Below are 15,296 nucleotides of genomic sequence, written 5' to 3'. Positions count from 1 at the left end.
CATTTTGTTTTATCTTTAAAAAACACCTGTGGGTACTGGGCAGAGGGCAGGTGGGCTTCTGGGAACCTGGGGGCAGTACCAAGAAGGGGAGTGGGTGACAGCTCTTCCTTCCCCCAGCCTGGGCTCGGCCTGGCCTTCCCCCACCCTCAGCCCAGAGCTGGTTTCTAGGCAACAGGATGGATGCAGGGATGGTTCGGAGGGGAGAGAGCTAAAAATAGGGAAGGGAGAAAACAAAAATAAAGTTCCAGAGAAGGCTGTGGAGCCACATTACTAAGGGTGGGGGCGGGAAGACAGGGAGGGAGATGGGTGAATGGTGGGGCACAGGGACAGCCCCCATCCCTTCATCAGGAGAGAGGGCAGTTTCAGGTTACCCAGCCGGCAAAGGTCCACAGAATGCTGACATGTGTGAGGAGGGGGTCTCCGTGTGCACAGCTGAGCGGATGGGGGTGACAATGAGGAGTCAGTTCTGGTTAGAGAACTAGGGGAAGCTCAGAAGAGGGAAGGATTTCAACAGGCAGAGTTGCAGGCAGATGTCCAGGTGAAGGAAAGAAGCAGGCTAAGGAAAGGAAGGTGTGAACCAGGTGGGGTGGGGCTGGACCCACAGATCTCAGAGGCCTGGCCAGGCGTGGCCTCGCCAACCACACACACCGTGTCCACAAAGACGCAGCAGGGCTCTTCCTGTGCTGTGATGCTCGCCCTCCCCAGATTTCCCAGGCCACTTCCTTTTCATTCAGGTTTCAGCTCTACCTCGCCTCCTTAGACGCTTGACCTGACCACGCAATTGAATGCTGGTCACCACCCTTACTGTGTCACATTCTATCACATTGCTCTGTTTTTTTTTTTTTTTTTTTGCGGTACGCGGGCCTCTCACCGCCGTGGCCTCTCCCGTTGCGGAGCACAGGCTCTGGACACGCAGGCTCAGCGGCCATGGCTTACGGGCCCAGCCGCTCCGCAGCACGTGGGATCCTCCAGGACCGGGGCACGACCCCGCCTCCCCCGCATCGGCAGGCGGACTCTCAACCACTGCGCCACCAGGGAAGCCCTGCTCTGTTTTATGTTCTCCATAAAACCCAAAATTATCTTGATCCATATATTTGCTGATCCATGGACATGAGTTCTGCCAGGGCAGTGACCTGCAGGGCTGTTCCCTGCAGCCCCTTACTTCTAAGAACACAGCAGGTGAGCAACACACACTGTCGAATGACTAAATGCACACAACGTGTGGGCAACCTCCATGTACACGTGTGAACAGAGATACACCTGCATCCATATGTAAGTGTGCACACTCAACACACCCCCCCCACACACACAGTCTCACTTGCAGTCTCCATGAAATTGCGCAAGCATCTGTTATCTACACTCTGCTGCCTCCACATTTCCCTGTCGTTGGTGGGTTTTGTTTGTCTCCCCTCAGAGCAAGTCCCTTTTGGAAAATTCCAAAGGAACTGGGCTTCGGAGTCAGGCTCGGGGCTGGATGTGGCCTTTGCCACTTCCCAGCAATGTGACCTAGGGCAGGTAACTCTGCCTCTCTGGCCTCCATTCTCTCATCCATAAATTGGGGCTAATAAGGAATCCTTGAGGACAGTTTCAAGTGAAATGAATGGAGGCAAGTGCTGGATGCCTGGGAGATACTGGGCACTGGGGAAATGGCTCTGTCCCTGTCCTGAGGGTGGAGCCCATGAGCTGTGTGTGCTCACACAGGCACTCACAGTCAGGAATTCGGTCTGACACAGGGCTGGCATCTTCCGTTGTCACTTCTGGGCTTGTGCCTGGAATGCATTTAAAGTGACCTCTGCACATGAGAATACTGGTCTCTGAGCAGAAAATCAAGCTCAGAAAACCAGGTGTGTGGCTTGGCACCCGGGAACGAGGAATAAACCTCTTCACAAGCCAGATGGTGAACCTGGTTTGGGCATCTAAAAATGGATATCAGGTGCTGGTAGCTGGCAAGGGGTTGGCAAACTCAAATTCCTCAGAGGTCAGGCAGTTCATGAAAATGAGTGAAGTGGATGGGAGGCACACAACAGGGAGGGAAAGGGACTGTCGCCAACTGGAATCAAATGAAAAATATTTAAACCTTGTGCTAGAAAATTAAACATCTCTACAGGCCAAATTCAACCTAAGGGCCACGAGTTTGCAATCCCTGCTGACTGTGGGTTGTAAATAATGTCTTAATTCAGCCAAAAAGGATCTGGGCATCCTGGAACCCGCCACGTTGAGCCAGAGAATTGGAGTCCACCGGTTTGTTCTCCCTACACACACGTCTGCCATAAGCCTCCTACTTCCAGAAGTAAAGGCTCGTACACTGCAGGCCAAGGTGACCCGAGTGGACCCCGGTCTCCCCCAGCGTGCAAGGCCTTCTCGAGCCAGGCACCACCCCCCGCCCCGAACAACTCAGGGAAGGAGGGGGCGCTAAACACCTGGCGGTTGACTGAATACAGCAAGCTCCTTCCAGCCCTTGGGGCTGAAGGGGCGAAGCAAGGTTTGAGTCGGAAAGGAGGTCGGACCTGGCAGAGAAGGGGCTGGGTCTTCCTCAGGCAAGAATGGGGGTTATTGCGGCAAAGCAGAGCCGGGCTTCCGCATGGGTGAGTCAAGTTAGCCCGCGGCTGCGGCAAAAGAGAGCAAGAGCGCTGCATCGTCGGGGGCGGGGCCTATCACAGGTTGGGGCGGGGGAACTTCTGTGCCAATCAGAGCAGTGCCTTCGCCTTGATGGAGGAGGGGCCGCTGCGCAGCAAGGCGGCATCTCCGCCCCCCTACTTCCCTGCACCGCGGCGGTGTTGGGGGCCCTCTAGTGCCAATACTCATCCGCTCAAGGCGCCTGGTCGGCTTCCCAGATTTCTGCATACCCTTGCTCACCTCAGCCGAGGTCGCAAACTTTCGGACTCCTTTCCGGGAAGGGAGGAGCACTGGTTGCCCGAACTCTGCTTTTTTCCGTGGCAACTGCCCATTTCCCCTCCCCTGGGATGAGTTTTTCTGCGGTGAGCAGGTGTGCGCAGGGGTATGTGCGTATCAGCGTTCTCGCGGGGAAAGGTTTGAGCGAAGCAGCTTCTTCCAGTGACCGCGCTGCTGTTTTCCCAGAGCTTCATCGCGGCGCGTGTGCAACGCAGGCTGGTCTGCACGTGTCGGCCAGCGTGCGTGCACGCTGGACCGCGCGTGCGTGATCATCGAGGCGCCTGCGCTGCATGCGCCTTGAGCCCGTCGGCCCTGCGCCTTGGCTGCAGCGGACTTCCCTCCGCCCAGCACGCCCAGTAGGAGCTTTACTGTCCAGTAGGTGGCGCCCGAGGCCGCCTTCCCGCCTCCCAGCCCGCAGCGTGGCCCAACCTGGGGGGAACCCCTCCAACCAGGTCGTCCCCCGGGGGTGCGGGGCGGGTAGGAGCTGAGGCCAGATGTGGTCAGTCTTGTACCTGGGCTGAGTGTGCCGGGCTCCAAAGAGGGGCGTGGGGCAGGCTGGGACGTGGAAGCCTGTCGGTCGTCCCCATCCGGGGCCCAGCCCAGCCCAGCCCTGCCCGTGCGGCGCCTGCTACAGACAGATTGGCTTTATTCATGGACACCCGGGGGGCGGCCGGGCCCGCCCGCCCGGGACACGCTCACACGGGGGTGGGGGACTCTCCATGCCACAATCACGACACACGACGCCCGCGCTCGGACCGGGCCGGCTGGGGGAGGGGCATGGCACAGCCTGGCTCCTGGTTTTGGTTAAAAAAAAAAGGTTCTTGGGGTCGATGTGGGAATGCGGGTGTGGGGGGGTTCTGGGACTGCCCGGGGCCCCTCAGAGAGCCTCTGTCGGGGGTGGAGGGGAGCCGCTGCTTTCCGACTCGTTTAAAAACACATCGAACATGCTACATCCGCGCAGACACTGGATGGGATGGGATGGGGTGGGGAGGGGGCAACATAGGTGGGGCGAGGCTACCAGCCGTGGCCGCAGCCCCGGCCCTGTCCACGCCCCAGGGTTGGTCGCGAGCAGGTGAGACAGACAGACTCTAACACAGGCTCCGAGGGGGCGCCTCGGAGCGAAGGAAGATCTCGTGTTTTAAGGGGAAGGGGTAGAAGGACAACCCTGGCTCTGGGGGGCGGGGCACGGGACAGGGAAGGGATTGTGCTGCTGGTGGGGGGCCGTCCTGGGCCCTTACGCCTCTGGCTCATACTCCCGATACTCCTCCTGCATCAGAGGGATGGGGGTGGAGTGGAGAAGAGCAAAAGAGGAAGGGGTTGGAGACCAAGTGGCCAGGCCCGGCCCAGAGACCCCTACCCCTCAAGGAGGAATAGTGCATGTCCCTCTCCCTGGGCAGAAGAGAAACCTGGAAGTTGAGGACATCTGGGATGTTCTGGGCAGGGGTGCCTGGCGCCCAGTGCTAGGCCCCATCTGTCCTCCCTCCCTGCTGCCACCTCTGGTGTCTGGGTTCTAGAAAAGGGGGGCTTGAAGCTCCCAGGCCTAACCTTATCCTGCCAGGAACCTCCCACCCCAGCTGGGGATGCCCAAAGCCCCACCCAGCCTTGACACCCCTCACCTGGGGCGGTTCCTCATAACTCTCCCCTTCTGGCTCCATCAGGGGCTCAATCAGCGGCTCCTCTGCAGCTTCCTGGGCCACTTCCTCTGGCTGCAGGCAGAGAAGAGACAGTGCCCATGAGGCCAGCTGGTGATGCCCCTCAAATTCCTACCTTGGGAAGCTTTTGGTTGATTGGGGGAAAGCTAGGCTTTGTTGGCAATGCAACCAGAATTTTTAATTAAATTGTTTATTTGGAGTGCCTTGGAAGTGGGATGGAGGAGTGAAATTCCTCCAATTATGGCTTGAAGCTGGGGGTGGCGAGGGGGAGAGGGCTCTCCATACCCCTCTCCCCAGCACGTGGCAGCCTCCTGTGCTCCCATCATATGGACTGGGTGGGATGGGGAGATAGATGGCACACTCAGTCACCCATTTACCCCTACCCTCTTTGTGTCAGCTCTGTGAGGGGGTGCGTATCAGGTCCCCAGAGATAACCCTGGAGGGAGATGGAGGCTCAGGGACAGGGCTGAGCAGGGGCTCTGAGCCATTCCCCTGCCACTTTCCACCCATCCCTCCCCCAGGGCCCTGTGTGGCCTGGTTTCTTCAGCTGTTGCTATTTTAAGATAAGCTGGAAGCGACAGCTCATGGTGTTGCTTGGATGTGTGAGCTAAGACTCTCCCCTCCCCACTGCATCTGCTGTCCAGACCGGTGCAGACCAGCAGGCACGCAAATAGGGGGCTGCCAGACACATGGCCAGTCCCCTGTGGGCGAGCACATGTATGTGCACAAACATGGGACTGAGCTGACTGCACACGTGGGCACTCACAGTAACCTGAGGTCCAGGCACGGCTGCACAAGGCCACGTGTGGGGGAACCTGTAGGCAAGGGGCACCCCACCTCCCCCACTTCCACATGTAACCACTGTCCCTCCCTACTGGACAGAGGTGAGAATCTTGGGACCCTGGAGGGCTGGCACCTCTACACTCAAGTTGCTCCGGCTCCATCCAGGTAGCTTCAGCTCCTTCACATTACCTGTCATGGGCCCTGTGGGCACATGAGGTTACGCTCCTGGCCTGGCTCACTTTCCCCAGTTACAGGTGGGTCCATCAAGGTCCAGGAGGGGGGAAATGTTAGTTTGCCCAAAGTCACCCAGCTATGACCAGAACCCAGGAAAGAAACAGACTATTAAGAATCCCAGCTCTGCACATTATTGGGAAACAAATGTCCAACAACAGTAGAATGGATGTGTGCTCTGTCATCCTATCACACAGTGGTTACTTCACCTCAAGGATGGGGAACCACAGTGCACACCACAGCATGGTTGACTCTCACGCTTACTGATGAATGAAAGAAGCCAGGTACAGAAGAGCATGTGCTCTAGGATAACATTTCTGTGAAGCTGAAAAACACCCAACTTATTTGTGGTGATAGAAGTCAGGAAGCAATTAGCTGTGCGGGGGGAGACAGGGCCAGGACAAAGGTGAGGAGAGTCAGGTGCCTGGGGTGCAAAGGAGACCCTGGAATAAGCATCCTCCCTTAAATTTTGTGCCCCAGATACCTCACTTCTCTCACCCTAGTCTTGGCCCCGGGAGTAGGGACTGGGAGGAGGTGTAAGGGAGGCTTCCAAGGGGCTGATGTTCTGTGTCTTGATCTGGGTGCTGGTTACTTGGGGAGAGTTGAATTTGTGAAAATTTCATGGAGCTGCGTGCTTTCTGCATGAATGCTGTACTTCAATAAAAAGTTCACTTAAAAACCATCCTAGCCTGGCCATTCACTACCTCTTTGGCATTAGGTAAGTCGTTTTACCTCTGATCTCAGCTGCCTCGGGTGGGAAATGGGATGGTGTCTCTGCTTTGTATGCATATGGGGAGGCTTCTATGATAACGTATGTGAGCAAACTGGGAGGTAGAGACAGAAACTTGCGCCCCCAGCTTGCATGGGTTCTCCATGGGCCAGTGGCCCCAAAGGCCTGGCTTTGGATTGTAAGTCTATGATCTTGAGCTCCCTTAAGAGAGGAGGCTTGAAGTGTCAACAAGTGCTGGTAAGAGGAAGGCAGCCTGAGAGAAATGGTTCTGTGCAAGGCCCCCACCAAGCCTTGAGCTGAGAGCTCAGGCCCAGACCTGCCTTCTCCGCATCCCAGCTCTCAGCGCTGGGCCTGGCCCCATGTTGGCACCAAGGGACTACAGTGACATGAACCTGAGCTTATCCTCCCAACCACCTTCTCAGGGGGGCAGTCAGGATTTGTGATCTTGGGCAAGTCATTTTACCTCTCTGAGCCTCAGTTCCTTCATCTGTAAAATGGGCTAATTGTGATGCCTTCTTTACAGGGATGTTGTGAAGATTCAATGAGAGACTCCATGTACAATATCTAGAACAGTGCCTACCCACACAAGAGATCAGTGAATGGGAGCAATCACTGGAAACATAAGGATAAGAAATGGGAAGTCACACAGCTGATAAAATGCAGAGACAGGACTTGAACCAGAACTTCTGAGTCAAGTCCCAGCTTTCAGACAGGGGAAGGGACCAACTGTGCAAAATGTCTGGAGTGGAGGGTGCTGTGGGATCTCCTCAGCATGGATACCCTCATGCTGAATGCACACTGATCTCCTGATCACGCTGAAGAAAGCCCCACCCCCACTGAGGCGGAGTCTGCACTTACACGTGGACAACACAGAGCACCCCATGGGAGGCGTGTCTCTACAGACATCATATAGACCCACAGAGTGCACTGTCCTAGCACACCTATGGTGACACAAGACCTTGAGGGTGCACACAGGCTGACCATGTGATCGTGGGGCCATCATCTCTTACCGAGCACTCACTATGCCATCCAGGGTTTTTACATCAGTAGTTCTCAAAGTGTGATCCCTGGACCTGCAGCATCAATATCACCCAGGTACTTGTTAAACATGCAAATTCTCGAGCCCCACAGACCTGCTGAATCAGAAATTCTAGGGATGGGACCAACAGTCTGTATTTTAACCTGGCCTCCTGGTGATCTAATGCACACTTAAGTTTTTGAGAACCTCTGAGCTACATTATCTCTAATCTACCTAAAAGTCCTCTTGTGCTCATCTCCCGTCTTAGAGGCAAAGAATCAGGCTCAGAGACATGATGGGACCTGCTCAGGGTCACACAGGAAGTAGTGGAGTTAGGATTCAGATCCAGCTCTGTGGGGCTCCAGAGCTCACAGCTCTCACCCTACAGCGTGTCCTAATGAGGTATCTGACTTCCTGCACACGTGGGTAGCCGCCACCACTTGCCTGGGGTAACATGTCTGCACAAATGTGTGACACACAGTTCACCCCTCCCCATGGCCCACTTCTGCTCATGCCTGCCTCAGGGCCTTTGCACGTGTTCTTCCTACTGCCTGAAATATACTTTCCACATGGCTTGCCTCATCCCTTGGGTGTCAGCTCTAAGGTCACCTCCTCAGAGAAGCCTTCCCAACTTAAAGTAGCCCCCTCACCCCTTGACTGTCTATCCCCTCACTCTTGTTGTCTTTTCTTCATAGCACATACCCCTGTCTGAAACCATCTTGCTTACTGGTTAGCTTTTTACTGTATCTTCTCCCACTAGAGTGTCAGCTCCATGAATGTAGGAACCTATTCTGTCGTAACCCCTAGAACAATCCCTCTCTAGCATGAATACTTGTTGACTGAAAAGACATGAGTGAACAATCAGAGACATATGTGGATGAGGCCAAAAGCGGTCCAGATGACTCTCACAATCAGGATACATGTATCCAGCCAGATCTAGGTCATAGTCACGGGGAGTGCCATGCCCGTACACAGCTTCATGCAGACTCATTCTGAGCTGCGTCTAGCAGGGCCCTGCAGAACATGAGGCAAGGTGGCTTGTGCCCCAGGCTGGCTTGGGGAGCAGGGAGCCTGGTGGCAGGTTTATGGGTGTGCCTGGCACGTGTGTGTGTGTGTGTGTATGTGTGTGTTGTGTGTGTGTTGGAAGGATAGCTCACCTTCAGATCGGTGGGAAATTCCTCCTTCTTCACCAGGCCTGTGGCTGCTGCGATATTCCCAGCCCCAGAGAACACAGCTCCTCCCAGATGAGATGCCTGCTCCTTGGTTTTCTCAGCCACTGCGTCAGGGAGGGGGTTGGGGGCCAGGGTGAAGCAGGCATAGATGCCACCCTCCTCCATAGTGTCCCAGGGCCTGCCTTCCCATGGAGCACACCCCCAGGAAGCCTTAGGGGTGCCCTCTTCCACCACCCCTCCCCCGCAGTCTCTGGGGGCCAGCCAGATCCCAGGCCAGGGTGAGGACACAGGGCTGAGCAGGGCTGGGCCGGTACCTGAGGCCACTCCTTGTACAACCCCTTCTCGGGTCTTGCTTCCTATGGGGACAAAAATGAGCACACATAAGGGCTCTGAGCCAAGGGAACAGACTCCAGCAAGCACAGCGGTTACAGAATGGGCAGAGGGACCCAGTCAGCAGTGGGCATCCTGGCCCTTCACTGCCTCCTTGGGCTCCCAAATCCCACAAGTGCCCCCCATGCCTATATCATCAGGACTTCCAGTTCTCCCCACTCTCTGTCCCCTATCACCCCCACCTGATATGATACCCACACCTCTGGTGGATGTTGCCTGAGCGCCAGCACTGGGAAAGCACTCTACCTGCGCCGGTTCATTTAATCCTCTGCCCAGGGTGGGAGCAGATGCGGGTGGAAGGGGGGTGGAACTGGGGGCGGGGAAAAAAGGCTCTGTATTTGGAAAGGTGCCCCTGGTGCCCCTGATGCATAACTCCCCACATCCTACCCGAGGACACTCACATCCCAACATTCCTCGCTCCATTTCTTCTAAAGACCCTCTTCTAACTAGAGTGCAAATCCCTCCTTCTGGCCAAAGTTGGGAGAGTCTTAGATGCAGAATGGGTGTATAAGGGTGACTTGAAGATGGTAACTGACACCCATGGCATTGGCTGGGTCTTTCCAGGAGTGTAGCAACTGGGAAAGGCAAGAGATCCTAACCTGAGGTGGTGGGGGGTGGATGCCCTCAGGGGAGTGGGCTGTCTCCCATCCTGAGGATTTGGCAACCCAGACAACAACTGACAGAGCCAGAAACGGGTGTCTGGGCCAGCTGAGGCTGGCAGGAGGAGGGTGCAAGAAGACAGGATTCTCAGGGCTAAGTCCAGTTAGACCCAGAGACTCGCAGGGATCAGGGGTTGTGCATGCACATCCATTTATTCCTCCCACAAATGCTTGTTGGCACCTGCTCTGATTCAGGTTCCAGGCCAATGGCTCACTGTCAGATGGAGGAAAGAGAAGAGCAGAATTGGTGCCCTGGACCTCAAGCAGTGGGGAGAGGACTTCCAGCCTCCAGGGGGTGCATGATGGGGGAGGGGGCACTGCCTGGGTCTTGACAAATGGGGATTTGCAGGGATATGGGATATGCAGAAAGCAGAAAGCAGGCTGAGGAGGGTGTTCCAGGCACAGGGAACCATGTGGGCAAGGCATAGAGAGGTGTGTTTTCAGGGCCTGAGCGGAGCACATCGACGGGTTCTGTGTGCTCAAAGCAATGGAAACTGAGGCAGGGCCACGAAGCACATTGAATGCTAGGCTACAGGGAGCTGAGGCTTTGATGAGTAAGAACTGGGGGCCATCAGGAGTTCCTGGTCAGGGGGAGGAGTAGGAGGTGCCCATCTAAGGGGAAAGGGAGGGGCCGAGTCTGTTAGCAAGGACACAGTGTCAGGGGTGCCAGGGGTCCACAGGAGTGAAAGGGCTGAGGGAGAAGGGAGGAGGGAAGAGGGAGGCCAGAGCTGGGGTCCAGCAGGTGTGAGCTCAAGCCTTCTCCCAGTCTCCATCACCTCTGCCCTAGCTCCAACCACCCTCATCTGGCAACTATGTTACCACCCAGCGGGCCTCCCTGCAATTTGTTCTGTCCCCAGAGGCCTGAGGGACTTTCCATTCTGAAGTCAGATCCTGTTGGTCCCTGGCTTACAGTCTATCATGGCAATTATAATAATGCTTTGCCCGGGCCTGCAGGGGCCACTCATGAACTGGCTCTTGCCCACCTTTCTGATCTCATTTCCTACCACTGCTTTCTGCCCTCTGCTCTCGAATCCAGTATCCTTCAGCCCATTCCAGGGCCTTTGCACCTGCTTTTCTGCACCCCCTTCCCAACCTCCTTATTCTTCGGGCTCAGCTCAGATGTTACCCTCTTTGTTTACCTTACCAAAGTGGCCCCCACCCCAGCCACTGGATGTCAAATCCCACTACTGGAATATTTGGCATCACTATCAGGAGAGCCGGCACCTACCAGCACATAGTAGGTGGTCAATAAGTATTTTTCGAATTATCACAACTCCAAGTCTGCCAAAACCCTGGGCAAGTTAACCAGCCCTCTACAGCCTAAATAGGAGATAATTCTACGGGCCGCACAAGTTAAGCCCTGAATCAGCAGACAGAATTCAATCAGTGTCTTGCCCCACTTTATGCAAATGATCCTGCAGGCTCCCTCTTTTTTCCCACTTAGGGTGAGACATTTTAACCACTTGGACTTTCTCCTGATGACAGCTGTCAGCTGCAAGGAGGGTGCACCCAGAGGAGAGATGCCAGTGGTGGAACTGCTGGGAGGAGGGAGACCCAGAGAGCGATTCAGAGGTGGAAGTAGCTGGAGAGGAGGGCTGGGAGGGAGCCCCAACAATACTGGGGGGAGCACAGCAAGGGGAGGGGGCATTTTGGAGTCCATAAAGCTTGGCTCAAACTCCAGCTTCGCGTTTTATCAGCTGTGACCTTGACCAAGATAGTTAAACCTCTGGGAAGCCCCAGTTTCCCTGGTCTGTGGATGGGCAGGGAGCATTAAATGAGGTAATAGATGTTATGGATGTATTTCACAGGGTACTTGGCAGAGAGTAAGGGCTCAGCACCAGGTAACTATTAATAATGGGAAGAATAAGGAAAAGAAGGCTGTCTCCTTTGATCCCCGCCTTGGTCCCTGGACTTTCAGCTGAACCCCACCCTCACCAATCTTTCCCCCATTCCCCCTCCAGTCAGTCTCATCACTGGCCCAGGTTCCATCACTGGCTATGCCTTCAGTGACCCCTGCTGACCCAGCCCCATCTGCTGACTCATATTCTCCTGCCCAGACCCCCCACTCCCTCCTTCTAAGGACCTCGGCTCCACTCCCTCGGAGGACACCAAACCCCTGCACCCCGGAAGCCCCGCCCCTCGCCCACCAACGTAGAGGACACCCTCCTTGGTCTTCTCCGCGGCCTCGGTGACCCCCTGCTTGGTTTTCTCCGCGGCGGCCACGACGCCCTCCTTGGCCATGGACAGGCCCTTCATGAACACGTCCATCCTGGCGGCCTGAGGAGGGCGAACACACGGGCACGGATGTGCTGGCCCCGCATTCTCATCCCAGCCCTTCCGGAGAGACGCTGGTGTCCCCTCCCCTCCCTCCAGAGACCGAAGGCGCCCTTCCGGGCCCGGAACTCCCTCCCGCCTTACCCCCTCCCCAGCGCTAGGCCACAGGGCCGCAGCGAGTCCTAGCGTCCTTGAAACCGGGGACGCAGGAGAGGCCACCGCCTCGGTTATCCGGGGCCCTGCAACCTGCAGCCCCGCGGAACCGGAGTGCTGGGCAAGGCGCTGGGCAAGGCGCGAAGCCCCGGGGCCTGTCTGTACACACACGACAAAGTCACACGGCCATGCACACAAACATACTCCATGGACACGCTCACGTGCACACACAGGACATGCAGGCGTTCAAAAGCGCACGGACACTCTGACACACAGGGGCCACACGGCCGCGGACGCACGTCCACACGGCCACCCAGGCAGTGGCAGACACCGAGCAACAGAGACACATACCCCGGGGCGCACACTGACAGGCACCCACCGGCGTCCTCTTTCCGTTCTCCAGCCCCTTCCCCATCCCATCCAGTTCCCTCTCCATTCCCAGCCCTTTCCTCAGCCCGGGTGCCCGGAGCGCGGCCGCCTCACCTGGATGCGGGTTCCGGGCTGGGGATGGAGCTGCGGCTGCGGCTGCGGCTGCAGCAGCGGCAGGCGGATGCAGGGGCTCGGCTAGGATGGGCTGGGGTGGGCTCGGGGCCGATGGGGTATCGGGCCGTGGCCAGGCGCTCAGTTTGGTCTGCAGCAGGCGGGGCGTGAGCCCTGAGCCGGGGCGCAGTAGTGCCCTGGCCTTGGGTGCGTCGCCAGCCACCGCTCGCTCCTAGCGCCCTGCTCGCTCGCGCGCTTCTGCTCTGGCTGGGGCGCTGCGGCAGCTCTGAGCTCAGCGCCCCCACTGGCGGCCGCGCCACCCCTCGGCCTGACTGACGGGGGGCGGGGAGGGTGACATCTCCGCGGAGCCCGCAAGCCTCACGGGGCGGGCCCGAGACAAGCCGCTGGGGAACCCGGAGCGTCGTCAGACTCAAGTCCTGTTCCCAAGAGTCTAGTCTGGTGAGGGAGAAAATGCGGCGTGCTGAGTAGGGACGTACAGTTGGTTTTAGAGTTCAGACCTGTTTGGATCTCAGCTGTGGTTTTATTAACTGTGGGACCTTGGGCTACTCAGCTCTCCTTTCTGAATGTCAATTTCCTCTTCTGTAAAATACGGATGGTTCATTCAACGAACGATTATTGAGCGCTTAGGTGCCAGGCAGGTTTGAGGCTGGAGACAGGGGAAAAGGAAAACAAGGTCCCTTGCTCTTCGAAGTTTACAGTGGTGAGTTTCTGTGTGTGCAGAGATGGGTCACAGGACAGAAAATAAACGTCAACACTTAAACCAAACAAGGTTATTTCAGCTTCTGAGAAGTGTCATGAAGATGATGAAATGGAGATGAACCAGAGTTACTAGAGGAGGGGCACTTGAGACCAACTGGTCAGGGGAGGCCTTTGTGAGAAGGTGAATGGGAGCAGAGACCCCAGAGAGGCGCCAAGGCCGGGATGCTTGAGAGCAAGATCCATAGAGAGGGAACTGCAAGTGCAAAGGCCCTGAGGCAGGACTGTGCTTGGGAACAGATAAAAGACTGAAGAACCAGGAGGGAGGGAGAAGGAGGTGGACATGATCCTTTTTAGTGTGGTTATGGTCTGGATTGTCAAAATGGCCATAGAGTGCCAGGCACACATAGGTCCTTAGTTGGTATATGACAGAATTATGACCAAAAAGCTGTGGGATCCCAGAGGAAGGGGACTCTGACAGCTCAAGGGAGTCATAGAAGGCTGTACAGAGGAGGTGACATCAGAGCTGGGCCTTGTGTGATTTCATCTGGCAGACAAGGGAGGAAGGGAATATTAGGCTGTGGACATAGCATGGGCAAAGGCACTGTGGTTGGAAATGCAGGGTGTGTGAGAGGGCAATCAGGAACCAGACTACGCAGGGCCTGGAAAAAAAAATGTTCCCAGATTGCTGGTAGAGCTGCAAATTGTTACATGCTTTTTGGAAGGTGATTTGGAAACATTTACCAAAGACATAAATGCATGCTCCTTTGGAGCCAACAGTTCCTCTTCCAGGAATTCATCCCTTGGATCTCTACCCATACAAGCACACAAAGACATTTGTGCAAGGATGTTCACTGCAGCCTGGTTTATTGTAGCAAAAAACTGAAAATAATCTAAATGTCCCTCTGTAGAGGACTGGCTAGTTAATTGTGATTCATCCACTCAGTGTGACTCTGTACTGCCATTAGAAAGGATGGGCTAGACCCATATGTACTGATGTGGGAGTGTGACAAGACATGGTGTGAGGTGAGAGAAGCAAGGTGCCAAACTGTAATGTGTGGAGCTAGGCAATTAAAAAAAATTATTTTATTGAAGTATAGTTGATTTACAATGTGTTAATTTCCATTGCACAGCAAAGTGATTCACTTATACATATATATATATACACACACACATTCTTCTTCATATTCTTTTTAATTATGGTTTATCACAGGATATTGAATATAGTTCCCTGTGCTACACAGTAGGACCTTGTTGTTTATCCATTCTATATATAATAGTTTGCATCTGCTAATCCCAAACTCCCAATCCATCCCTCCCTCACCCCCTGCCCCCTTGGCAACCACAAGTCTGTTCTCTATGTCTGTGAGTCTGTTTCTTTTTCATAGATAAGTTCATTTGTGTTATATTTTAGATTCCACACGTGAGTGATATCATATGGTATTTGTCTTTCTCTTTCTGACTTTACTTCGCATGATAATCTCCTGGTCCATCCATGTTGCTGCAAACAGCAGTATTTCATTCTTTTTTATGGCTGAGTAATATTCCACTGTATACATGTACTACATCTTCTTTGTCCATTCATCTGTCAATGGACATTTAGGTTGTTTCCATGTCTTGGATATTGTAAATAGTGCTGCTATGAACATTGGGGTGCATGTATATTTTCGAATTATAGTTTTCTCCCACTATATGCCTAGGAATGGAATTGCTGGATCATATGGCAACTCTATTGTTAGTTTTTTGAGGAAGATCCATACTGTTTTCCATAGTGGCTGCACCAGTTTACATTCCCACTGACAGTGTAGGAGGGTTCCCTTTTCTTGTGGAGCTAGTCAATTTGGATACAAGGAAAATACATACACTCACACAGTTATATATAGACACCTTATATATAAATATAGACATCTGGATATACAAAGAACACACCTGCAAGGACTTCCAAAACACTGTTAACAGTAGTTGCCCCTGGCAAATGGGATTGAGAGAACTCAGGGAGAGAAGCTTGTACATTTCATTACCTTCCTTCTTGTGCTGTTTGATTACTTTACCTTGAATAGTATTTTACTTGTGTAATTTTAAAAGCTGGCATGGGGAACAGCGTGGCCTCTCATCATTGAAACTGTCTCCTTCCTATGTCTGGGG

The 15,296-nt window shown here is 54.7% G+C and overlaps 1 protein-coding gene across 2 annotated transcripts; it reads right to left on the bottom strand.

Moving 5' to 3' along the window:
- Positions 1 to 28: 28 nt before the first annotated feature.
- On the bottom strand, positions 29 to 12,731 carry LOC111169831 (beta-synuclein). Of its 2 annotated transcripts, XM_022564357.3 has the most exons (6): positions 12,438 to 12,731; positions 11,675 to 11,804; positions 8,793 to 8,834; positions 8,464 to 8,582; positions 4,509 to 4,598; positions 29 to 4,159 (listed from the first exon to the last, which is right to left on the bottom strand). In XM_022564357.3, exons 2-6 carry the CDS (start codon positions 11,793 to 11,795, stop codon positions 4,127 to 4,129), a joined length of 405 nt encoding a protein of 134 aa, XP_022420065.1. In that variant the 5' UTR covers positions 11,796 to 11,804; positions 12,438 to 12,731; the 3' UTR covers positions 29 to 4,126. The 2 variants fall into 2 exon arrangements, with proteins under 2 accessions (XP_022420065.1, XP_089761264.1); XM_089905138.1 differs by lacking the exon at positions 12,438 to 12,731 and having other exon boundaries at positions 11,675 to 11,854.
- Positions 12,732 to 15,296: the final 2,565 nt, after the last annotated feature.

The sequence above is a fragment of the Delphinapterus leucas genome, unplaced genomic scaffold (genome assembly GCF_059928025.1).
Source record: "Delphinapterus leucas isolate spDelLeu-1000000601 "Yukka" unplaced genomic scaffold, BTC_Dleu_Yukka2 spDelLeu_asBTCV2_sq25, whole genome shotgun sequence".
Taxonomy (NCBI): Eukaryota; Metazoa; Chordata; class Mammalia; order Artiodactyla; family Monodontidae; genus Delphinapterus; species Delphinapterus leucas.
Note: the sequence above shows the minus strand (reverse complement) of the source record. Positions and strands in the feature narration are given on the sequence as shown.